The sequence below is a fragment of the Bufo bufo genome, chromosome 10 (genome assembly GCF_905171765.1).
Source record: "Bufo bufo chromosome 10, aBufBuf1.1, whole genome shotgun sequence".
NCBI lineage: Eukaryota > Metazoa > Chordata > Amphibia > Anura > Bufonidae > Bufo > Bufo bufo.
Window position 1 is genome coordinate 140,615,628 of NC_053398.1, and position 27,057 is coordinate 140,642,684.

At 41.4% G+C, this 27,057-nt stretch overlaps 1 protein-coding gene across 1 annotated transcript in view; it reads right to left on the reverse strand.

Moving 5' to 3' along the window:
* The window catches only part of CDH13 (cadherin 13), a 530,998-nt gene that overhangs the window by 428,374 nt on the left and 75,567 nt on the right, over positions 1-27,057 (reverse strand). Inside the window, exon 2 of the mRNA XM_040409712.1 lies at positions 5,122-5,233. Within this exon, the coding sequence (XP_040265646.1) occupies positions 5,122-5,233 (112 nt within the window). The remainder of the gene's footprint in view (positions 1-5,121; positions 5,234-27,057) is intronic.

A 27,057-nucleotide genomic window follows, 5' to 3' on the forward strand; every position in this document is an offset into this window, starting at 1 on the left:
GCTCATATGAACCGACCGAATAATTTTCATCTAAACCTATACACCCCCGCTCTCTATATACTGTAAGCCTATAATGTGGATGGAGTAACATGATGCGTGTGCAGTATGTCGCAGCACGACAGGGGCTCAATATGTTGTGCGGAGCTAAATATACACGTTAGGAGCCCAGATGTCAGGCTTTCATCATGTGTGATGCTCAGGCAGCTAATTCTTCGGATGAGGCTGTTATACTGCGAATGGCCTGATCAGCACGGATACCGGAGGAGATGTTTTCCTGTGACAAGCTAATAACACCATTAGTGGCCCACACTGTTTTCTAGCTGGAGCGCGGATGAGTGGAGAGGCCGCTCTCTGCCCAGGAAAATATCATGATTTCCATCATGTACATCTGTTACACATGGGTAATTGTGCAGTAGATCATAATTGTACGAGGACGGATTTATTCACCGCTCGTAAACCGCTACCAGAAAAAAAGGGCAGAAATACATCAAAATATAGGGCGGCATATTCGTCTTTTGCGCATACAGTTCCGATGCAGGCGTCCTTCACTTTATAGTTGAGGCCTGCGTACAGAACCCTAATGGAGGCAGGTAGGGTTGAGCGAACCAGGTTCGGATAACGCGATTTGTTAATAAAAACTTTGTTAATAATATACAGCAAAATCTATGTCCTCCGCGGAGGTCTTTCCGAAGTTTCTGCAAATATCGCGAGATTTACTTCGTCTCGCTTCTATCACGTCAGTTCGTTTATTGGCATAAATTACTGTAGCAAAATTACGAAGCTGAGCTCGGGGCTACATCCGCAAAAGACGGATACCGGGCCGCGTATTGGCACCTTCCCTGTGTCAACCAGCACCCGAGGCACATGCCTCAGTTGCCCCTTTAGCTATGAACCTGAGATCAAGGGTATACAGGCATAGTAGCCATGGGTTCCAAATTTTTAGGGCCTATGCCAAATTGTCAGAGACAGTCCCTGCAAATTCGGCCCACCCTATGTAAAAATGGGTGAGGCTTGGGTGCTGGATGGGCATTCTTGGGGCAGGGCTTAACCTTCATGAATTTACCAACTGTTGACATCAATGGGGTCTCCCCAGCTACCCTTGCATTTTAACCCCATAAAAAAGTAAGAACATTTTTCCTTTATACAGTATCTCCATCCAAACAGTAAAATTCTTAATTTATGAAATTTTATGTGCCCGTTTTTTCAGCAGAGAGCCCATTGATTTAAGCCCCGTTCCTCTGGGGTAAGTGGCAGTGATTTTAGATTAAATTGTAAAGTCTCGGTAATATCACAAAGCCCGCTGATTGGATTTTTATTTCTGCAGATTATGGCTGTATCCTCAGCTAAAAATACAATCCAAACCATGTTCTGCACATTTTACGTTTCTATTACATGCAGATATAAAACGATAAAGCCCCATAGACCCGCGTGGAGGGTTTTGTTTTTGCCTTTTTTTTTCTTTTGGAGATGAGTTTATCGCGTTTGAGGACTGTGGCTGCATCGATGCTTTTATTAATAATATAATTGTATTTGTAGAACGATGCAGCGTTTGATTTCATTCTATTTAATCTATTAAAAATAAGCTTCAGCGCAAAAATAAAAAATATTATTTTTCTCATTTATTCATGCAAATATCCAATAAAAGCAGGCAAGACAGGTGCCGAGGTATTACTATTATTATTATTACAACATGCATTTTATTTTTTTATTTCTTATTATTATTTATTATTTTTTACTAGTTTTAGTTAACATTTTTATGTATTTATACTTTGATCGTTATTTGCTTGTTTTTTTAATATTTTTTATGTCATTTTTTATTTATTTCTATGATTACACTTTTTTTTAGGATTACTACGTCTTTATTAATATTTGGTTACAATTTCTTTATTTTATTGTTTTTTATTTATTTGTATTGATATTATTTTTAGTATTTTTACCTTTATTTAAATTTTTACCTTTATACTGTCAAATTTTTGTTTTACAGCAACATGGACAGATTTTAGGATCTTTCTTTGTACGCGTTGAGCTATTTTCTTTAGATGGTACAGCATTAGGGATCATGCACAAAAACATATTTTCTTTCCGTTTCAATTCCGGTTTTTTTATGGACCGTATTCGGAACCATTTAAGATTTTTCTCAAGGACTCCACTTAAATCCATAAACTTTTGCTGACTAAGACCTCTTGCACACGAACGTGTGCGCCCCGTGGCTGTGCTGCGGCCCGCAAAATGCGGGCCGGAATGCACGAACACCGACCGTGGGGCAGCCGCAGCGGATCGCGGACCCATTCACTGTAATGGGTCCACGATCCGGCCGTTCCGCAAAAAGATAGGACATGTTCTATCTTTTTTGCGGAACGGAAGTACGGGACGAAACCCCACGGAAGCACTCCGTAGTGCTTCCGTAGGGTTCCATTCCAGGCTTCCGTTCCGCACCATTCCGCATCTCCGGTCCGCATCCGTGATGGCGGAACTGCCCGTGTATTGCGGATACGCAAATGCGGTCCACAATATGGCCACGGGACACCTACGGTCGTGTGCAGGAGGCCTAAAAAACATTCCAGATGATCAGATAGACCTAAAAAAGTACTTACAATTAAGAGACATTTTCAACCAAGACGAATATTAGAAAATACCATGAATGTCTAAGGCCCAGTTCACACATCAGTTTTTCGATCTGTTACTTCCATCAGTTAGGGCTCATGCACACGGCCGTTGCCCGACCGTTCCCATATTGCGGCTCGCAAGTAGCGGGCGCCGGCCGCATGCACCCAGCATCACGGATGCAGACCCATTCACTTGAATGGGTCCGCAATCCGGAAGGTGCGGTGCAGAACGGAGGCACGGAACATGTTCAATTTTTTTTTGCGGTGCGGATGAATCATCGACCCATTCAAGTTGAATGAGTCTGGATCCGTCGCGGCAGCTGCACGGATGGTGCCCGTGCATTGGGGCCCCCAATGCACGGAACGGCCAAACAACGGCCGTATGCATGAGCCCTTATACGTGAATTGTGCCTGAACTGAAACTAGAACTGACAGCAAGGGGTATGTGGGGTGTAGTAGTCCCACAACACCTGGAACGCCACCGATTTATGCCAAGACACAGAGCATCTTCCGGCGCTTGGGTTGTGAAACACGACTCAACCTAAACAAGCAGAAGACAATCCTGAGGTCCTCGGTGACCAATTACCATAACACACTAAAGAGCGTTGAACTTTCACACACTGCTGACGGCACTAGACGGGAAATATGTCCTTCTGGTGAGCAAAACATATTCCATTCTGCAGCTGTTTTCAAGAAAAGCTACTTATTACATTGTTTAGGGAGGATTGAAAGTGGTCTTCTGGTCGTTAAAGGTCTTGGGCCCCCTACAAAACCATGACAGGACCACCATTGGACATCCTACTGATATATCACGATATGGGTTTCCAATGGCAATGGAGCCTCTACCACTGCCCTAATGCCTAAATGATCCGTCCACCCCTGCAATTAACCAAAGTAACACTAATGTAGCACCTCTACACTTGTTCTTTTCTTATGGTAGATGTTATTTATTCTATTTCTGTACACGTGGCAGCCATCTTGCCTGAGCTACTGTTTACCGCATTTCGAGGTAATGCCTTACAGCAGGCACATGGACCATTGGAATCTGCAGGGCGAGAGATGTTCACAGATTTTTGTGGGTGAGTGTTGTGGGCATGCTGGATCCTGTGTTATCTCTATATACTGTAGGTCCTGCTGGCTGTTGTAATCCTGCCTGTGATGATAATGAGAGGACTGCTGAGAGGTGATCTCTATAGAATAGGGAGTCTCAGTCTGTGGTGAGGCTCAGCGGTCACAGTGAAAACTGTAACATTTAAGGATCTTTGTATCATTTAGACATGGATTTTTTTTAAATAAAAATAAAAAATACAATTAAAAGATCAAAAACTGAATTACAGTAAACTGTTGGTTGCAATCTTTTAAGCACATGGTTAGAGACGAGTGAATTGAATTAGTTCAAAATCAGAGAGACACCCCCCCCCTCCTCTGAGGGATCTCAGGCCCTGTCAGTCTCGCGCCTGTACCGTTACTGTGAGTATTGATGCTAGCGCTAAGAAGATTGTCAGTCCAAGTGTACCCAGACCCAACGGCGCACACTCATTAACTGCGCTGCCAAGGTATCAGCAGCAGATCCTCTGCGCTTGCGCCAATACTTGGAGGAATGGCGCAGGTGCAAGATTAAATGAGCCAGACAGCACTGGCCCTCTTAATCCAAGGAAAGGGGGATGGGGGTAGACTCTTGAGCCCCTCTACGCTCCACAAGGCTGATTTTCTACAGTAATCACGGGTCAAAAAAATACTCAACCTCTGATTGATTAATAAACCAAAACCATAAGCTGTAATTCAATGTGTTACACTCAGAATAGAGGCTGTCACACAAAACCTCGGAAGACCCCAATCCAGCAGCCTCCCCGGTTATACATTTTTAATTTGAAGGGTAAGTCTGGTTTAGAAAATATATTCTCAAATGTCTTTTTAAGGTTTCACAGTTAATAGGGGGGAATTCCTCATTTAGTTTCTCCATCTATAAGAGAGAGCAAAGGGGATCTCTCTAGATGACCCGATTGGCCTGTTGATTCCAATGGGCACCATGTAATGCTCCATTTCCCCTCTGGTGGTGCTGTTGGGAAATCGAACACTTACTGATAGGTTCCCTCAGCTGATCACTGGAGGTCCAAGCAATTGGGTACGCTTTGATCGATTGATTTTAAGGGGGACCTTTATCATAATGATATCAATTAAGAGATGTTAGCTTGTCTTCATCTAACAATTTCATATTTATGAACGTTCCCTTTATTAACTTAATCTATACATAGGTGCTGTATGAGTACAGAGCTGTTGCCACGTAATATATGGGTACAGGGAAACTCTGTCTATTTATCCTCAGTCAAGATGCCTGGTGGTCACATTGATTTTCGGTATGAAGCCTACCACCCTCAATGAAGTACCTGAATCCCCTGGTAGAGGACTTCCATTGCATCTTATCACTACCTGGGTCCTCCTATTAAGACTAAAGGCGAACTTCCTTAATAAGATCTTATATCGATATAGTATTACTGAAGAGTTCTGTTCCTACCATTCAGAAGAAGCTGGTCCTTCAAAATGTCTGCTTGCTGCTCAGTGTAGTAAATCTTCTCTTGAAATCCTGGGATACAGTCAAAATCTCTAGCAAAGGCAAACAGCAGGACCTGCAGGAAAGAGGCGAAAGTGTTAGAGCATCCAGAACCTGATGGAAATTGCACAGACAGCAGGATTTTCTGCTTTCCAAGAATCTGCCAAAAAGAAACCCCACTCCATTTCATCAAATGCTACAATAAAATGACACCACAGGTTTCAGATATCAGTTGTCAGCCATTTTTTTAAAATATGAGAAGATATCAAAGACATTCTATGCTTAAGATCTATGGTGATGTGATTTCTGCCTCTGCTTTGGAAGCGAGAATTGCATTTTTCTCAGTGCTATTTTCGGGATGTAGGCTAATGTTCTATTCGGCTAAGCGGCTGGTGATTGTCAAGCAGATAGATAAAATACCACACCAAGCAATGAGAAGGAACACAATTTATGTACTTAATAAAATGCGCTGGAGGTCATGTAAAAAAAAAATTGGCATGAAAAAGTACAAGGATGTTGTACATAATGGCAAACAGGGGTGGGGTAAGTAGCCTTCATGCCTGACACCTTTAGCATGAGCTCAAGGTTCCTTAAACCACTTCTTCCCCAAAGCCTGTCCAACTCTAAGTGCTCCTCTGTGAACTAGATGATGCCCACCTCCCATTTATACCAAGGGAAGAACACCTAAGGATTGTCAAGTATTATACCAATCATTGCCCTTATTTATACGAATAACAGAGGATTTGGGTCTGAAATTAGATAAGTCCAGTCCACTAAATTAGACCCTTTTCCACATCAACATACTAAGGTGGACCCTATTAGAGGACCTCATATTTGTACAGACCCTAGGTAGACAATATCATTCTGAAGATTCCACATGCTCTACATGCTCCTCTGCTCTTCTCATACACATACCCAGGGAAGTGTTGTTTAGTAGACCACCCAAGGATAGATTGGTGATCATTACACTCATTGATATGAAAAAGATAGAAACTGGGTGTAGACATATGCAAAACCAGCTTCAAAGTAAGCATGAGTTCACTTTGGGGTTCTGAAATCCAGTTTTCCTTTCCGTTATATCAGCAGAAAAAAAAGTTGAATCTAAGATGTGATGGATCAGTCACACGATGGACCCCAGTGGTGCCAAATGGACATTACTGACTTATAACTGGGTCCGTTGGCTTCTGAAATGGTCTCAATCATTTTACCATCAAATGCGCAGATGCGAGCAGAGCAGAGCTGAGTGAACTGATTCTTTAGAATTGAAATGTGACCCAAAATTGTTAGAATCAGAATTTATTAGGATTCAATTCGGGAGAATTTTCCCTCGGGGAGAGCCAGAAAGAGACATGCATAGATACACTCACCTAAAGAATTATTAGGAACACCTGTTCTTTTTCTCATTAATGCAATTATCTAGTCAACCAATCACATGGCAGTTGCTTCAATGCATTTAGGGGTGTGGTCCTGGTCAAGACAATCTCCTGAACTCCAAACTGAATGTCAGAATGGGAAAGAAAGGTGATTTAAGCAATTTTGAGCGTGGCATGGTTGTTGGTGCCAGACGGGCCGGTCTGAGTATTTCACAATCTGCTCCGTTACTGGGATTTTCACGCACAACAATTTCTAGGGTTTACAAAGAATGGTGTGAAAAGGGAAAAACATCCAGTATGCGGCAGTCCTGTGGGCAAAAATGCCTTGTGGATGCTAGAGGTCAGAGGAGAATGGGCCGACTGATTCAAGCTGATAGAAGAGCAACGTTGACTGAAATAACCACTCGTTACAACCGAGGTATGCAGCAAAGCATTTGTGAAGCCACAACACGCACAACCATGAGGCGGATGGGCTACAACAGCAGAAGACCCCACCGGGTACCACTCATCTCCACTACAAATAGGAAAAAGAGGCTACAATTTGCACAAGCTCACAAAAATTGGACTGTTGAAGACTGGAAAAATGTTGCCTGGTCTGATGAGTCTCGATTTCTGTTGAGACATTCAAATGGTAGAGTCCGAATTTGGCGTAAACAGAATGAGAACATGTATCTATCCTCTGATGGCTACTTCCAGCAGGATAATGCACCATGTCACAAAGCTCCAATCATTTCAAATTGGTTTCTTGAACATGACAATGAGTTCACTGTACTAAAATGGCCCCCACAGTCACTAGATCTCAACCCAATAGAGCATCTTTGGGATGTGGTGGAACGGGAGCTTCGTGCACTGGATGTGCATCCCTTAAATCTCCATCAACTGCAAGATGTTATCCTATCAATATGGGCCAACATTTCTAAAGAATGCTAGCAGCACCTTGTTGAATCAATGCCACGTAGAATTTAGGCAGTTCTGAAGGCAAAAGGGGGTCCAACACCGTATTAGTATGGTGGTCCTAATAATTCTTTAGGTGAGTGTATATATTTATTGAGAAAGACTTGTTCAGACATTCAAAGAAATCTCAATTCAGGTAAAATCAATTTGTATCTACATAAATTTTTTGGGCCGATTCCAACGAATCGGACCTAAGACAAGCTTTAAGAAATACTCCCTTGTCTCGAACAGTGCCTAACCAAATTTGATATAGGTTAAACATATGAAATGAATAAGGCAAATCGGTAAGAAGAGGGTGGGACGGTGGGCCATGCACAAACTCTTGCCAGACTTGCAAGCAAAAGAGGTCAACCTTTATTGGGATATGCCATCAATACTTTTTGAGGATTAGGACACCTGATACTCTACCCAATAGCTAAGAAACCCAACCTCTTACCACTATCCCATTCAACACTTAGAACAACAGTCTAGAACAGTGATGCCCAACCTGCCGCCCTCCAGCTGTTCGAAAAACTACAATTCCCAGCATGCCTGGACAGCAGGGAATGGTGGGAGTTGTGATTTTACAACACCTGGAGGGCCACAGGTTGGGCATCACTGGTCTAGAATAATGAACCCCTTTCTAACCCGTTCCCCTAAGTAGTATGGCCCACATCAAACTAGACAGAGCTGAGAATTGCTGCACAGAGCATCAAAAGACTTCACACAGGAAGGCTTTATAATGCTTTTTTTTTTCTTGGTTATGTCCTTGGAAAGGTGGATAATATGCCAAAAAAACGAATAAATCAATTTAATCCCCCTTCTTCAGATGTAATCACACTCTGTGAATATTAAGTCTTTCTATGTCCTCCAAACTTTTTAAATTACAGAAGTTCATAGGCAACGTCAGAGCGTTCAGCAGTCAAAGGTTTCTGTATATTAAACATGAATATGTGCCAATCCTTTAAGGAAATGTCAGACGTAGCGTCCGCACCACCACTGGACGAGTCTGTAACAAGCCGCTCTCAGAAACATTATTTTATTAACTGGAAGAAATTTCCTAGGAAGAGAAATACCCGTGTGTGTATGAAGAGAGGATTGTACACAAGCAAAGGTCGCAGGAAAGCACGCTTGGAGGTGAGCAATGTATATGTGTATCAGTGGGAGATACAGAATTATCATCCATTATATTTTACATTAAAGGGAAGATTTATACAGAAGAAGGCGCCTACATTGTGCTCACATCCGACACTGACCTTGTAAAGAAAGAAATGAGGACATGCCTCTAGATTGATTGCAGCAGTCATACGACAGAAGTAGGACTGAAAAACTATCGCCAGATACCTGCTATTGTGGGTCACTGAAACTAATTAGAATGTCAGGAGTGCAATTATCCCCAAGACAAGGCTATGATAATATAAAGTAATGATATACTAACAGCGGACTATAAGAATGAGCTTGTCAACAGTAATGAGGAGAGTCAGAGATGGGAAGGAACATTGTCACCAAAACAATTAAAATGAAGGCTCGGTCACTGAGGATAATAACATTAGGATGCTGCTAACACAATGTACATGGTACAGAAATATAATAAACAAGAGTAAGACAAATATAAATCTGCTCCATATACCCAAGAATATCTACTACAACACTAAAATCTATAGACAAGACTGCAGCTACTATAAAATAGTTAATGCTCTATGTACAAGAATATAACTACTATAATATTGCCTCTTATGTACAAGAATATAACTACTATAATACTGCCTCTTATGTACAAAAATATAACTACTATAATACTGCTCCTATGTACAAGAATATAACTACTATAATACTTCTCCTATGTACAAGAATATAACTACTATAATACTGCCCCCTATGTACAAGAATATAACTACTATAATACTGCCTCCTATGTGCAAGAATATAACTACTATAATACTGCCTCCTATGTACAAGAATATAACTACTATAATACTGCTCCTATGTGCAAGAATATAACTACTATAATACTGCTCTCTATGTACAAGAATATAACTGCTATAATACTGCTCCTATGTGCAAGAATATAACTACTATAATACTGCTCCTATATACAAGAATATAACTACTATAGAACTGCCTCCTATGTACAAGAATATAACTGCTATAATACTGCTCCTATGTACAAGAATATAACTACTATAATACTGCTCCTATGTACAAGAATATAACTACTATAATACTGCTCCTTTGTACAAGAATATAACTACTATAATACTGCTCCTATGTACAAGAAACTAAACTACTATAATACTGCCTCCTATGTACAAGAATATAACTACTATAATACTGCCTACTATGTACAAGAATATAACTACTATAATACTGCCTCCTATGTGCAAGAATATAACTACTATAATACTGCTCCTATGTACAAGAATATAACTACTATAATACTGCCTCCTATGTACAAGAATATAACTACTATAATACTGCCTCCTATGTACAAGAATATAACTACTATAATACTGCTCCTATGTACAAGAATATAACTACTATAATACTGCTCCTATGTACAAGAATATAACTACTATAATACTGCCTCCTATGTACAAGAATATAACTACTATAATACTGCTCCTATGTAAAGAATATAACTACTATAATACTGCTCCTATGTACAAGAATATAACTACTATAATACTGCCTCCTATGTACAAGAATATAATTACTATAATACTGCTCCTATGTACAAGAATATAACTACTATAATACTGCTCCTATGTACAAGAATATAACTACTATAATACTGCCTCCTATGTACAAGAATATAATTACTATAATACTGCTCCTATGTACAAGAATATAACTACTATAATACTGCTCCTATGTACAAGAATATAACTACTATAATACTGCTCCTATGTACAAGAATATAACTACTATAATACTGCCTCCTATGTACAAGAATATAACTACTATAATACTGCTCCTATGTAAAGAATATAACTACTATAATACTGCCTCCTATGTACAAGAATATAACTACTATAATACTGCTTCTATATTTAAGAATATAACTACTATAATACTGCTCCTATGTACAAGAATATAACTACTATAATACTGCTCCTATGTACAAGAATATAACTACTATAATACTGCTCCTATGTACAAGAATATAACTACTATAATACTGCCTCCTATGTACAAGAATATAACTACTATAATACTGCTCCTATGTACAAGAATATAACTACTATAATACTGCCTCCTATGTACAAGAATATAATTACTATAATACTGCTCCTATGTACAAGAATATAACTACTATAATACTGCCTCCTATGTACAAGAATATAACTACTATAATACTGCTCCTATGTACAAGAATATATCTACTATAATACTGCTCCTATGTACAAGTTGCATTTTCCATCACAATAAAAAAAAATAATAATAATTGATTTTCTCGTGTGTCAGTCATTAGCGCTTAATTGAGTAGAATTGACTTAGAAAAGTGCATATGTATATAGCAGGACCTCCATCTTCTAGAAAGGTTTGGTTAGACACAGAAGAGATTCTACAGGGTGAAACAAGTCACCCATGGTGCTTTTAGGCGTATTAGTGTGTGCAGGTTGCTACTGTGTGTTTTTTTTTTTTTGTATTGAACCCTTAGAAAGAAAAGTTAAGCCAACAAGAACAATGGAGGACCTACGGGGATGATGGAAGTGGCAACTTAAACTGGGTTTCCTTTTGGGTCAACGTATCCTACACTTTCTTACTCTGAAAAGCTTCATCCATTACTCACATGGCCACCATTGTGGGTGACCACTAAAGTGCAAATATTTTTATTACTAAGGTGTCCATAGGTCAATGGTCAGAATGGTTTTCCAGTCCATTGATCAGTTAGAACACTACTTGCATTTTATTGTCCAGGTGTGCAAGAAAAAAAAGGGATCAAGTATGAAGGGTTCCTGACATCAGTAAGGGTCTCACCTCCATCCTTTAATGGGGTGTTCTGGGAATTAGTTATCGATCACCTACTGTATCTGCAGGATAGGCCATCAATATCAGATCCATGGAGTTTCACAACTACCCCATAAATCGGCTGTTGGAAGAGGCTTTGGCACTCAGCCGGGATCTACAGCCTTTTCTTTGACCTGTGAGCTCACACCCTCTCAAATGAATGGGATTGTGCTACAATTTCGATCACAGCCACTATACAAAGTATGGCGCTGAGCTTGTTAATTTAAGAAGAGTTTGTAGCGCTGTTCTAAGCACGGCTGCCGGGAATTGGACCTTTCGATGACCTATCCGGACCTCTTTAAGACCTAATTCACACTTCAGTGATTTCCATCAGTGACTGTGAGCCAAAGCCAGGAGAGGCGCCTCTACAGAGATAGTGTATAAGGGAAAAATCTGCACCTATTTTGTCTTTTTGACCAGATCCTCGGTTTTGCTCACAATCACTGATGGAAATCACTGACATTAGGCTTCATGCCCAGTGGATTAAATGCCTATGAATCCGGCACTGCCTACTAGCCATTATTCTATGGTAATGGGAGTAACGTGTTGCGACAGAAAATGCAGTATTGAGAGAAGAGTTGCCCTTTGATGTTCTGAAACACAGTCTTGAGATCACAGTCAAAGGGGTTTTATGGGGAAATCCTTTTTAAAAATCACCTACAATGAGTTAAAAATAAAAAAATAAACTATGCTTGCCCTCATCGAACCCCATTCTGATGTTGCTCTGGTCCCCAATGCTTTTCACTTCCTGTTTCTGGCCATAGCATGTCCAGCTAAGACTCAGAAGGTAAGAGAAGAGGGGAACATAACAGACTTGGAACTGGATTGGTGGAAGATCGGTAAGGGTGAGCATGGCTTATTTTTTCATTTTTAAACCCCTTTAAAAAAAATCCAACGAGACAGATATTGTCCACGGCACTCAATCAGTCCATAAAAAGTTCACTTTATTAGGCACATGTACGATGCAGGGAGTAGTACTCAGCACATTCAGCCGGCCAACTGCCGTTTTGCGTCGCATTACGCTTTTTCGAGGCCTCATGGCACCTTTAAGAAAAGTCTGTAAAAAATGTCATAATATTCTATATACAGTACAACCTGACATATGATATGAACAGTACAATAGTATTCCATCGCGTCTGGGGCTCTGCCAAGGTTTTTCTTCTTTTAGAAGTAGTGGGGTTGTGCCATTGACACTCTCAGCTTGCCTTTTTCTTAATAACAATGCCATTTTATTTTAGTAAGCACCAGAAACACAAGTCCAAACCTGTTTTCTATTCTTCCCACTTTGCACTTGAAACAACTTTTCACAACAAAAATTTATTCCTGAAAGCTGAAAGGAAAAAAAAATAATATTCTGTCTATTTCTAAAACCATAAAAGAATGAGCTGAAAATCACAAAGCATTCGGAACAATTTGAAGCGTTGGGTATTTTGAATCCACTTTCTGTTGTACAAAATGATTTCGATTCTGTCGAGCGCTCTAATTTTAGTACATATTTATCTCAGCAAAGAACATTGGCAGAATGCTAACTTTTTGAAGCCTTACATATTTTACGACTTCAATCTAGGACTCTTCAGTTCTTGAAACATCACCTCCGACATCTACAGAAAGAAGCCTTCCTCCCAGGGCAATGCAGAGCCACAGGTTGTTGACGACCTTCTCATGACTTTCGAAATTATTTGAACTGATTAGTATTCATTGGTAATAATTCATAAGAGGAATGTTCTTTTATTAGTCACATTTTGATTTACCTGGAAAAAATTATCTTCTTCTGTCATTAATTGTCTTCATCAATCAACAAGATGGAAGATTCAAACATCATGAAGGATATGACAAACTGGGCCACTTTGGCTTCTTAGAAGTGACTTAATGCCTTTTATACTTTTGCCATAAACATTCCTGTTACTTTCCTGTGTACCTACACTGCACTTTAATCCCCTACTGTCTTCTTAGGCCATATCCTTCACAACCCATAATGTCAAATGGTGGAGCCTGAACGTTGGACAAGATTCCTCACCATTGCAGACAGTCTAACCAACATGACCTGATGCAGTCAACAGCTGTTTTATTCAAATCAATTCAGTCCTGAATTCTGAATTATCCATCTGCCTTTAGTTGCCCCCATATCTGGTCCTCATTCTGATTCTGACAAGAGATGAGTGAATCAATTCTACAGATTGAGAATTCATTCAAAATTTCTCAGAGAAAGAAAGTAGTTCTTCTTCCAAAAGTACAAGAGTACTGGTATCTCAAGAGAAAATTGCCCTGGTTGGCTGAGTGGCTTTGTCGGTATACAGTACTTAGGGGTGCTCTTTCTTATTAGGGAGACCAAAAAGTATGCATGATGGCTATTGTAGTCCAGACAAATTTTAGTTTCTTGTATCTGCTAGTATCAGATAGGCGCGCGCTCATTCTTCTCCAGCCTATGGCTGGTTTCCAACATGTATATATGAAGGCGCCTTCTGCTACTCTTCTTTATGTGAGGCAGCCTCTCTTCCTTATGTGAGGCAGCGCACGCACACCTTCATTCTTCCTCAGCCTATAGCTGGAATCCAACATGTATATATAGGCACCCTCTGCTACAGGAAGGAGCCTGAGCAAATTTGGTTCCTAGTCTAATTCCGGTTTAGCGAAGGTGTTTCTGTGATTTTTACCATTCCTGTGTACTGAACCTTGCATCTTGTTTAACACTCTGCCTGTCTGCTGCCTGCCCCTGACCTTGTACATCGTTTATGGACCTCGCTATTTTGCCACCTGCCCTGACCTCGGGACTCATTTACAGACTACGCCATACTGCTGCCAGCCCTGACCTCGGACGTTCTACTCTGATTTTGCCTTGCCACCGCTTGATCATCCTCTGGCCTCCTACCAACCTTTGGGTGTTCTGTACCATCTGGAGGTCAGTCTTGTGGGTCCACACCCAGGTTCTCTTTCCTTGTGTTCCAGCCTTCCTCAGAGGTAGCACTTGGTGTACCCCTGGGGAAAGTCTATCCTCACCATTAGAGGTATTGTGAAGAACGAGGGGTGCACTTAGACATCACCCTCTGAGGAGGTTGATCACGCCAGACAGCGGGTTCGCACCCGCTGATCATTACATTGGGTTTCTGGGAATGTTATTCAAATTGGCTTTCCTTTCAAAAAGGAACACCAAGTACTCTTGTCCTTTTAGTTGGAAGAGCTCTCTATCTTGCCTTCTAGGGCCCATATTTATTCTTCGAGTCCTAATGAGACAAAAGATTGTTATATACCAATTTTTACACTCAGATGCTGCGATCATGTATGAGCGAGGCATCTGAGGGGTACAATGACGGGGGCGGCGCTATAGCTGCTCCCTGTCATTGCACTCGCTACTTACAAAAAAGTGTGATTCGTGACAAACTAATTAGTCACAAAGCGAATTTATTTGTGAAATTCGGCGTAATCAGTCGAATCAAACTTTTCAATTATTCGCTCATCTCTAGTTATGACCAATGATTTGGTTCCAGTTGGTCGCTTGAGTTCTTTTGACAATGACTTAACTTCTATATGGTGACTCCTCTTTCCTTTTCTGGTTTGGGTTCACCCCCCCACCCCCAACCCCCCCTGTGTCAAGTGGTAATAATTCCAACTATGTACCTAACTGAACCTCCAATCTTGCTGCTGCTGCTATATCTGGAGGGCTCCAAACTGGGAATCCTTGAGCAGAAAAGGCCATATTCAAAATGTCTCACCTACAGGACATCAAATGAACTATATTGAGGTGTGCTATGCCGCTGCCATCCATTGTTTCCAGCAGGAGGAAGATATATGATCTTCCACTACCCTCTTGCACTCTTGGCTGAGATAAAAACTAAAAGGTTAAAACGCGTGGTCAAAAATTATACACGTACCATCTCTTTGCCCCCTAGGCTACACAAATCCTGAGGTAGGTAATTCAATAGTTAAAATGCATGCTGCTTGTCATCCAATGATCTATAGATGCCGTGGAAGCGGCCAAGTAAAGACCTTGACGATCTTTACCGAAGGAATGAGAGAATAAATGCACAAATCTAAAAGTCAATAGGGGCTGCACCTGTAACTACAGGCTCCTCTATCAAACGCATTTCAACACTTTCAATTTTTTCCAGCTCAGTGACCATCCCATCCATAGTCCGAGGTGATAGATCCTCTTATCAGCAGCGAATATTAAGAAAAATGGAAAGTGGGAGCAGGAGAACGGTTCATTTCGACACCTTTTTAGACGTTTTAATGCTTCTTGTGTTTGTTTCTTTGTTTCTTTTTCCTTTTAATGCAATAAAATCCAGGAATCCCTGCGGTCAGGCTGCATCTTCCAGGCTGAGATGGAGGAGATGTTAAAAGCGTCAAGGTCCTGGCCTGTAAAACGAACTGATCGACGAGATGTGACAGGCTGACGTTAATGTGATGAATTGAAGTTTTCTTGACGGAAAGATAGACCTAGGCTGTTTCCATGGAAACTGCCTGCACCAATCACTAATTCAACCTGTAGCCGAGAAGTAATGTGGACATAGTTTAATAGCGGCTGGCAAAAAAGTTGCAAAGCTGGGGACTAATAGTGAGAAGATTGTTTAGCAAAAGGAGCTGAAATCAATCGGGTCACCAAAAATAATAAAAAAAAAGGGAAAGTTGTTGACCTGGAAGCCCAGCCTTCCTGAAAACGGGTATTAAAGGGGTTATCCCACAAAAAAATATACATGTCCAATGAAAAAGGCATTTTCTATGAAGTATTACTGCAGTATACATGTAATAAAAATATTGCTCAGTTCTTAGTATATTACATTTTCCTCTCTGGTAGCAACTCCTGCTGTTTATCCTTCAGTCCACCTTCTCCTGCATTCAGTGATGGACTGACATGCTTAGTAGCTTCCCTTCTACCTTCCTCCTCTCAGAGTCAGCGTCGTGATCTCATAATGAAATAGCCCACACATAGGGATGAGTGGAAGGTCAGGTTCACCGGGTTCGGCCGAACTTCAGGTCAAACTTCGGGTTCGGGACCTGAACTTGACCCGGAACCCGAACCCCATTGAAGTCAAAGGGGGACCCAAACTTTACTTTATTATTTTCCATTATAACAAAGTTATAGCGGAAAATAAGAGCGTTCTTAAGACAGAATGCAGAATGCAAAAGAATATGGCCATTTAGGGGTAAAAGAAAAAGTGTTGCAGTGTCTTCTATCTTATTTCAGAAGGACCTGCGATGAAGTCACCGTGCTCACCACGTTTTGAGCACAGTGACATCATCTCAGGTGCTTTTGCAGGTCCTGCTGAATGAAGATAGAAGACACTGCGGCAGCGCAATCAGGTGGATGAGGTGAGTTGTTTTTGTTTTTTTTATCCCTAAATGGCCATATTCTTTTGCATTCTGTCTTAAGAATGCTATTATTTTCCGCTATAACCATGTTAAAATGAAAAATAATAAAATGGCCCGAACACCTAACCCGAACCTGGGCTTCAGTGAAAAAGTCTGGGTTCGGGTCTGGGTACCCGAACTTGCAGATTTTGGGAAGAAACCCAAACTTTGCAGTTCGAGTTCGCTCATCCCTAACCAGACACTCATAGAAAGGGAAGAAAGTCCTCCAAATGCTTACATTCAAAATGTTCTACATTAGTGTATCCAGGAATACTTAACTTTTAACTGATGCCTGCAATAATTTTTTAACTTATATATTTGGAGGACCTTCCTCCCTTTCTGTGAACGGGCAGCAGCTCATCAAACACTTGCACCTCCTAGGATGCATTTCCATTAGCTCTTGCTAACCCCTGCCTCTCCTGCGTGGAAAATAGTCCCTCATATATAGCCACTATTAAAAGATTCACACTTGTTCCCCAGCGCTTTGGTCCTATGTGCTGGATCCCGCTTGTTTATGTCCTCCCAGGTATAGAAATGGTTACCCTCTCCACTGCGGCCAATAACCAAGCTTCAACAGTGATGTGTGCACAAGAGACACGTCTCAGCGGAAGCTGGTGGTTGGTTGCAGTGAAGCAGGTGACCACTCTTATGACCGGGAGACCAGAAGATGGACATGTGGGAACCAGCTTTCAGGAGCGGAGCGGTGGGAAGCAGGTCGGTAGGACTCTTGCAGTGGCAGGCATCAGTTAAAAATTTGGTATTCCTGGAAAACCCCTATAAAGGGGTTATCTCACAAATGTAATACTATTTATTTTAACTCACATATTTGAAGAACTTTCCTCCCTTTGTATGGGTGGGCAGCAACTCATCAAGTACTTGCACCGTTCAGGATGCATTGCAATTAACTCTTGTTACCCCCTGCATAGAAAGTTGCAGGTATCAAGAAAAAGTTAGGTATTTTCGGACAGCCCCTTTAAGCTTTTCTTTACGGCTTGCCATGCAAAAAACGGGGTTTTGGAAAAATGACTTGTGGTGATATCAGTATGAGCCGTGGGAGATGATAATCTGATGTTCGCAAAATTCTGAATGTTTTAGTGGACTTTTTAGAAAGGTGGTGAACGGAAATTAAGACGAAAGGGAATTTTTTTTTTTCATTAAAAAAATCTCTTATACAAAAGCACTCTGCTGTATATATGGAAAATTACACGTATAAGGCCAAAATTGAAAAATAACAATGCCGATCACTTCTCGACCCATTTCCCTATAAGTATAATACTCAGTTTTCTCTTAGGACTGGGTGGAACACTGGGTGTGAAATTGAGAACTCTTAAAAGCTTATCTTACCAACTCTGAATAAAAAAGTTCTCCCTCCTCTTGTTTCCTTAACAAGTATCTAATATGGGTTTATAAAATGGAGTCGTAAATTGTAGTAATCTAGTGCTCCACTGCTGTTCCCTAAGAATAATTTTTCTTAATGGCCCTGTTAAATCAAATACTTGTTAGCTGAGCAGAACACTTAGTGGATTTCTAAAATGAAAGCAGGAACATTTGTCAGGTATCCAAGGCCCGTCATGCAGAACTTATGTACTGACTCACATATACTTGCAGGAGATCATAAATTTATGATTTAAAGGGACAGAGAAGGGGAACAATGCCCAGGAACATATTGTTAGAGGGCACTGAGCTTGCTATTATGTGTCAGTTACTCTTGACCCATGGTCCTGTTTTCACATAATATTAATATCATGTTACAAAAAAAATGCAAACATACAATAAAATGGAGACCAAATAGAAAAAAACAGGAGGTGGCAACCAAGGTTGGCTTAAGCACCAGGCATATCTAAGTAGATGCCAGGACCAACAGGGATTTGGGTGCCCATGGAGTTCAAAGGTGGGGCATGAGGCCGGAGAGTGTGATCGTGACCTGGTGACTCTGTCACCCAAGGAACAATATGGAACCAACCTATAAGTACAGTGAGCACAGAAATACAGCACTACTATCATTCTTGAATTAGGTTTAACTGGATTAGTAGATGGTAAGACATGTAAAAATGAAAGCAAGTGCGAATTATAATATTAGCAGTTTGGGTGGCCACCACAGAGCCTTAAAGAGGACCTTTCACTAGAATAAAACATCTAAACTAACTATACAGCCATGTAGAGCGGCGCCCAGGGATCCCCCTGCACTTACTGTTATACCTGGGCGCCGCTCCGTTCGCCCGGTATAGCCTCCGGTATCTTCATAGTTAGGCTCCCCCCAGGGGAACCTGCCGGCGTCTCCTTCTCCCAGGCTGTAGCGCTGGCCAATCGCAGCTCTCAGCTCATAGCCTGAGAGGCTTTTTTTCTCTCAGGCTATGAGCTGAGAGCTGCGATTGGCCAGCGCTACAGCATGGGAGAAAGAGACGCCGGCAGGTTCCCCTGGGGGGAGCCTAACTATGAAGATACCGGAGGCTATAACCGGAGAACGGAGCGGTGCCCAGGGATAATAGTAAGTGCAGGGGGATCCCTGGGCGCCGCTCTCCATGTCTGTATACTTAGTTTAGATGTTTTATTCTAGTGAAAGGTCCTCTTTAAGCCATCGAATTTAGGCAAAATCTGTAACCACAAAAGTGCTTTGGGCAATAGTCTTTCCCTGGCCCAAACACCTCATGCACATTGCTTATTTAGCATGCTTTTGGCCATGATTGGCTTTTGCAGAAGGACCTGCCTTAGTTCACATGAACTCTACAGGTCCTCAAGCCAGAGGAAAAAGTAGCAGGGGATGAGGAAGGTGTGAGCTTTATACAGGGATCTGTGTGGGGTCTAAACTTAGGGGGCTTATGAATTTCTATAAGGCATCTGCCCTGGGTGTGTATTTAAGGGGTTTATACTAAAGGACCTGCCCTAGGTCTGCATTTACATGGTCTATGTTTATTTAGCGGGTCTCTTCTAGGTCTATTTTTAAGGCCACTGTCAATCTTAGCACAGAAAATTGGTAATGCCAATACTGACTTTTTAGTTCATTGTCACTTAGTAGTTATATATAATATAGATTTTACCCCGAGCCGCATGTCTGCACTAGCGCCAGAAGAACGGCTTACAAGGCAATCAACATTTTCTAACATGGTGCATAGCAATTGAGCAAATTTTTGAAAGATGGTAGACTAAGATTGGGTTGCCTTTCACTTTTGGAACTAAAGATGGTAGGCACCAACTCTCTCCACCATATAGTTGGTGCTAGATCAGGGATGGACAAACTCCAGCTGTTTTAAAACTACAAATCCCATCATGCCCTACTGTAGGCTGATAGTTGTTGGCATACTGGGAATTATGGGATTTGTACTTTTACAACAGCTGGAGGGCCGAGTTTTCCCATCTCTGTGCTAGACCATCTGAAAACTTCCCCGTCGTCCAGCATTGGGAATACTTTGGACTGATGTTGCATTACCAAAATGTTTTAAATGTTTTTGTCAGATTAATATAAATATATAGTTTAACTTTTTTTTTATCATTCAGGTTGTCAGGGTAATGGACTCAGGTCTTTCCCCTTTTGAATTGATTAAAGAAGTCTAGTCTGAGGAAAGCTGCAAGACAGGCATGTGTGAGGGAGGCTCATCAGACAAGACTTCAAGTTCCAGAGAACTGCTACCTCTGAGACTTCAGAACAACTTTAACATCAAAGTACTTCTGGAAGAAAGGGAACAGGCATCTTGAGAAGGTCTAGAACCTGCAAAGCCATGCGTGATAAAGCCAGTAAGGTTAAGAGTTAAGAACCTAATTGCATGTATATGGTTGCTTGGAAAGATTCAAAAGAGTATACAGAGAGAAAGACTGGAATACTAGGGAGCAGGGGTGGATTGGCCATAGACCTTACAGGGAAATTTCCCTGTGGGCCGATACCCAGGGAGCCGCCAGGGCCCTTTTCGCAGCCGGCCAGTAGAAGTTTTCGGGGATGTATTTTGTGCTGCTGACTGTATTTTTGGACTGTGGTATTTGGCTCTGTTGGGGTGGTATAATGTGCCACAATATGGTATTGCTAGCCTTGCCTTCCATTAATTGGTACCCAACTAAAAAACAGGGCCACTTTTAGTATTTTTTCCAGGGCCACTTTAAGTTCCCAATCTGCCCCTGCTAGGGAGTGCCCTAAGGAAAGAAAGGGTGCACCATCCATTCCCTGCAGAGCCAAAAGAAGTGCCAGAGAAAGTACTTCCACCATGAAATGTGAGTACTACTACTCCTTTCAGGGCCACAACCACCACTACCCTACTTAGGCTCACTAGTCGGTCATGTATGACTGTAGAGAGGTTTATGAGGAATGTCCTTCAGAAAGAACATAATGAATAAAATTTACAGACACAATTCTGCAGCTGCCAGCAAACCGGTGCTGGGATATCCATCTCTGGAGTATTTGCAAAGCTAAGACACAAGTTTCATTTATCAGACACGGGGTTGTGCCTCCAATATCTGTTTTACTATAACAAGCTGCAGCACATGACAAATCCCTGCTCCCAGCCAAGAAAATATGACCAAACATTTACTCGAGGTAGCAGATTTTTATATTTTATTGGGTTCCAAGTATCCTGCGCTTCCTGACGATTGCCCTATTACTCTAGTCTGCCACCTCTAGGCACAAATAGTCAATGCCTTATACCATGGCAGAAATATGACAGATCCAGTTAATTCCAAGGTCTGGTTCACTCAAATTAGAACCAGGTAAGGGCAGGTTTTCAGCTTTTGGATATAAACTATAGACCTCATATCAAGCTCTTGTTAGAGCGGCTTAAAGTAAGTGAACCCTATATGTTAATTGGGAACGCTGCCCCAACTGTGAGACCACTTGGCCGATTAGAGTCATCAAGAGATATCAAGCGACACCTTTAGACTCCATGAGTATGTGCAATCTTGGGTGTCAAAGTGGGCCTACTGTTTCCTCCGTCCTCAGCCTGACAAAAAATAAATCACGTTTTCCCAAACCACCATGGTCCATCATGCCCAATGGGTTACAGTATCTGATTGAAAGAATTGCGACAAGGAAAACCGGGAGCCCCATTAGGTGCCACCATTGCACACCAGTTTGGATTCACTTGGGACCTGGAGTGTTCTGGTAAAGAATTTTAAAAATAAAATTGGTTCCACTTGAAAATTATGCAACTTTTAGATTTTCCAAGACAAAAAGAAAGACAGGAAAAATCTACTGAGACCTTTTCATCGTTATTGATTAATTTCATGTTGAAACTAATCTTACTTCAGTCTAAAAAACTGAAGTCGTGTCGACAGAAGCATCAAGTGCCCTCATGATCACCTGCAGCCTTCACAATAAAAAAAAAAATTGAGCAATTGCCAAATTGCTCCTAAATTGTTTTATTAATGTGATGCGAGTGTCATCACCCTGGTGCCAATGTGAGTGATTTGCTTCCCTCATTAGCATTCATGGCTGGCCTGTTCCCTGCTTGACTTTGCCTGGCGGGGGGAGAACATATCAAGCTGCAAGAGGCACAAGCCTATTCCAAATTTGCTAAACCGAATGCCAGTAAGAGCCACAAATATGGCATATGGATCTTGTGAAATTAGGGGTTATTTCATGCAAATATTCCAATTTGTTCCCTGGGCAACACAGATTATAGATGGCACCGAGCATTAGCGTTCCTTCTGCTTAATAGTACAGAGAGTGCTAATATTTACCCGCCGTACATACTGCCCCAACAAATGCTTGTATGCGTCACTCTTTGTGTTCAGAGATATCATTATTTCTCCTTGAAATGAGTTTTGTCAGGGGGTTAATGCTGCTTTTTGCTCAATGGTTATACTCAGTTATGAAATGCTGAGTCCTTTCTGTTTTTACATAAACTTTAGCTTTGAAGAACATCAAAAGTTAAAAAGCCTTGAAATTGCATCGTTATGGATGACTGGGAAGCCAATGGGGCTGAGAATAGAGGACAGACTTTGGGAGGTATTGCACATACTGTATATACAGTATAATACATGTTGGCTATATTCAGACTATGAGTTGAGAGGAGCTATGGAGGCAACGCTTCCCCCCCCCCCCACCTGATTGCTTACTCCTCCTGTTCCGACCACATCCCGCACCTGAGACTAATGAGTGGAGGAACATGAGAGACATGAGTTTATATTGACTGCTATGTTTTGGGGGCACATTTTAGTTCAGAGTTGCAGTGCTGCCCTAGTCCTCTGGTGGAAGGAAAAAGGGCAGGCTGACAATGTCTGGGGTCATTGTATCTGTGTAGGTCCTTAATGGTGTAGAAGATACTGTTTTGTGCAGATGTGTTGGCATCATGCACTTATTTGCTGATTATCTCTAAAGCCTTGGTGGTTCTACGGTGCAATGGCTCTGCCGAACCAACATGGTGCTGGGGAGGCCCAAGATTCCATGATTGGTAGAGGGCTACACATTAAATTGCGTGAGGGCACAGAAGTACATGTGCACCATGCTCCAGGCATGGAACCTGTGGTAACACTATTCAAGGGATGGCACCTTTCCATCAAAAAGTTTCGGGTGTATGCTAATACTAAGCTGATGCCCCGTAGTTTTATGGAGTTGAAGCGTCTGATGCCACTTACGAACAGTGAGGAGCCCATGGCTGGTGCTAAGGTCTGACCTGACCTATACAGTTGGTGTTGCTATGGAGTTGGGAAGCTATGAAGGGAATACCACAACATTATTTTTTTAGGTCTTAAGGAGGCCTGAATCCCCTGCCACTTGGCGACACGTCACCGTTGAGGACAGTCTTTGGCTGCAATGGCGCTCCTGACACCATCCATTCTGGAAAATTACATGTGAGGACCGGAAGTCCAGTGAAGTCAGCTACTGAGCCCCATTAGAGTGGAGATGAGTATAGCTCTCTACCACTGGGGACGAGGACATTTAAAAAAAAAAGTGAACAACCCCTTCAATGGGTATTAGCCAAAGTAAATAATCCTTTAGAATAAAACACTGTGAGCCACATTATATATATATACAGTATATATTTTTTTTTTTTTCGGAATGTGATTTTTCCCGGATGCCTTTATTTTCTAGTAGGATACACTTATCATCTGCTCTTCCAAGTTTGTCTTGTCTATGATATAATGTGGCAATATTTGTTTTATATGAAACAAGAATCCCAATCTCATAAACCTACAATTGTCCCAGCAGGACCATTCTTCTTCATAATGCAAATGTCTAGGGACAGAATAATTGGCATATAAAAGTGATTTGTGTCCCGCTAACTCCGCAGGCCCGAAACAACATCTGATAAGATAAAATATTGCCTATGTAGAATGACCACCCGGCGACCAAAAGATCTGGCATTTCATCAATGCAATTAACTGGAGGGTGATGTATAGAAATGTATAGACATCTTCTGGGGGATGCTCGCTACTTCCTTCAATCCAGCAATCCAACAAATTACATAGTAAAGGCTTCATCTTAACATGTAAGATCCAAAATGGATAATGGCAGACGCAAGAGTATGCGATCATTACTGGTCTTATGTATCCATCAATCGTAACATTAAAACTGGGGTGAATAAAACTGATTATCTGGTGGCAATGGATTATATTGGGTAACAAGTGAGCAGTCAGTTCTTGAAGTTGATGTGTTGGAACCAGGAAAATAGTGACTCTGACAAAGGCCAAACTGCTATGGCTTGAAAACTGTGTCACAGCATCTCCAAAATGGCCGGTCTTGTGGGGTGATCCCAGTATGTAATGGTTACAGTGGGCAGATGGGGCTTTTCTGGGGCACCAGGCAAAGCTCCATTCCATAGCTCCACTAAGCTCTTCCCCAAAGCATTGCTAAGCTCCACTCTGTCACACCGCCAATATAGTGACCCCTTATGTGCCTCCTACAAAGTATGATGCCCCCTTATTTACCCCCAGGTAGTATAATTCATCCTAATGTTCTCTTCATACAGTATGAAGATCTCTCATGTGCCCCTCACACAGCATGATGCTCCTTTATATAGATCCAAACCGGTATAATGGTCCCTTTACTGATGATAACAAAATACTTATTTGCTTCCAATATAATATGCTGTCTATTTAGTGTCTCGAAGATAAATATTCAACCAAACCACCATGTCCCTCAACAAACAGAGAAGATCTTTCACTGCGGAACTGCTCCAGTCTGTCTGGTGGTGGTTAGGCATAGAAAGCATGATGAAGTCACTGCACCAGGCCTGCCAGCACCACACCGCCAGTTACAAGGGGAAGGCGTCACCATTGTATTCACCTGTATTAGTGTCCTGTTTGTAGGGATGCAACTGAAAGTGGTGCTGCTGCTAGGTGGCAACGGGGGCCCCTGATCTTTGGGGACTAACACAATTGCATGGTCTAAACAGGTGGTAAAGCTTTTAGATGTTTGAAACCTGACAGTTGCATTTTCGGTATATTTTGCAGTTCATCCCTGCAGAAGAGAATTTTTCCAGTAAAATCATGTGAAGTATGATAAGCTAGAGATTCAAAATATTTTGGGCCAGAAAGGCACGCAAAGTTATTTAAGGCCTGTGACTTCTGCTCTCTATTGAAAGCAGCAATAAAGGTTTTGCCATAGTGTGACTGACCACTCAACATGTACATTCCACTTCAGTCAATTCAGATGAATGGAAACCTCCATGTAATCATGCCCTTTGCCCATGGCACTTCGGCAGCTGAAACAACTTTCAAAGAGCAACATCAAATGAGCGGAGGAGCAGAATGTGAATGGTGAACTCGTACTATTGTTGGATACACTTGTTAAGATGAGGTCGCTGCTTTTTGAAGCTTCACACCTGGCTGTGTTGCACGTATCTACTGATCTCTCATCTCAGCCAAGTTGTACCACCTTCATAGGAACCCTAGTCTTGGGAGACATTCTCAGAGATGTCAAATTAAATCTGACAACCTCTTCCTCATCTCTACACATCACAAATAGATGAAGCTCCAGATGTTTGTTTTACAAGTTACAAGCCATTTCTGCATAGTATATGCCATGCACCAGACTTACAGGGTGATATGTAGAAGAGAGTTATGCCTGGAGCAATGCCAAAATTCTTGTATCATGCACCACCCCTTCAGCGCCTCTAACTAGATATAACACAAAGGGGGAGATTTATTATAACTGTCAATTTAGACAGGATTAGGGATTCATCAAATTTACTAGTGAGTGCCCACTGACACTACAATGTTACCTGGTCACACCCAGTTCAGCGCATAAACTGTTGTTAACTTTTTTATTATTAAACTATGGCTGTTTAAGGACCACACCTGTTTGCTCTTTGCATATTATTAGTTATTACTGTGAATGATTTAGATTGCCGCTTCCAATTAAAAGTGTCTGCTTGGAATATCATTTCACATGAATTCTGCCAGTCTGACTTTCTGCTTGGATTATCATGTTACATGTACGGTGCCAGGCATGATCTTCTACTTGATCAACTACAAATCCTGTCTCCAGATTCTGCTACAAAGAATCTTATTTTACTCATATGGGCTATTGCTTATGGACTCCAAACTAAATGCACTGACCTCGTCAGTACACCAGGCAGGCAGAAGTTGCACCAAATTTATCATATCAGCTCCTGATATTTAAAAGATTTGGTGGATCCTTGTTGGACACATTTCTCTTTCTTGTCACCTCTTGCCAACTTCTTCCTTTCTATGCCACCTCTTGTTTGTCTTAGTATAGACCACTATTTTTCATCAAACTTTTCCACAGTTTGAAATTTTTAAGTCACAACCATTTTCTAGGACACAACCCCTATTCCTGTGCACAATTCAAAACTGCCCAATCAGGTGGAAGAAAAAAAACAAATTTTTTTTTTACCACAATTTGAGCCAGATGTCTGGTGCATTTAGCTTTGTGCATCTACTAGAGAAAATTATTTTATTGTGCCCTGTATCTAGCAGTGATGTTCCTCCAGAGGAGGCCACACATGGTATGGGGCCTTTGGGCCTAGGGCATCTATATTCATAGCTCTTTTGCAAATGGCTGATCAAGAAATTGGTCAAAACAGAGGGTTCATCTGACACAGAAGGAGTCAAAATCTGAATTTAAGAGCTTCCCTTTTAAGGGGTTCTAGTACGTATGCTGATGTGTTTCCTTTGGCAAACATCTGGCTTATAATCATCTATAGACATGTTAAGCCAGGACCATTTTCTGATGTGTTATCCAAATGTAGACTTTGAATGTGATGTCAACAGAAAATGCATCTGTCCTACAATAAGCATACTTTACAAAACTATTTACCAGAGGTGTAATGTGAAACTCCAAAATGTCTAC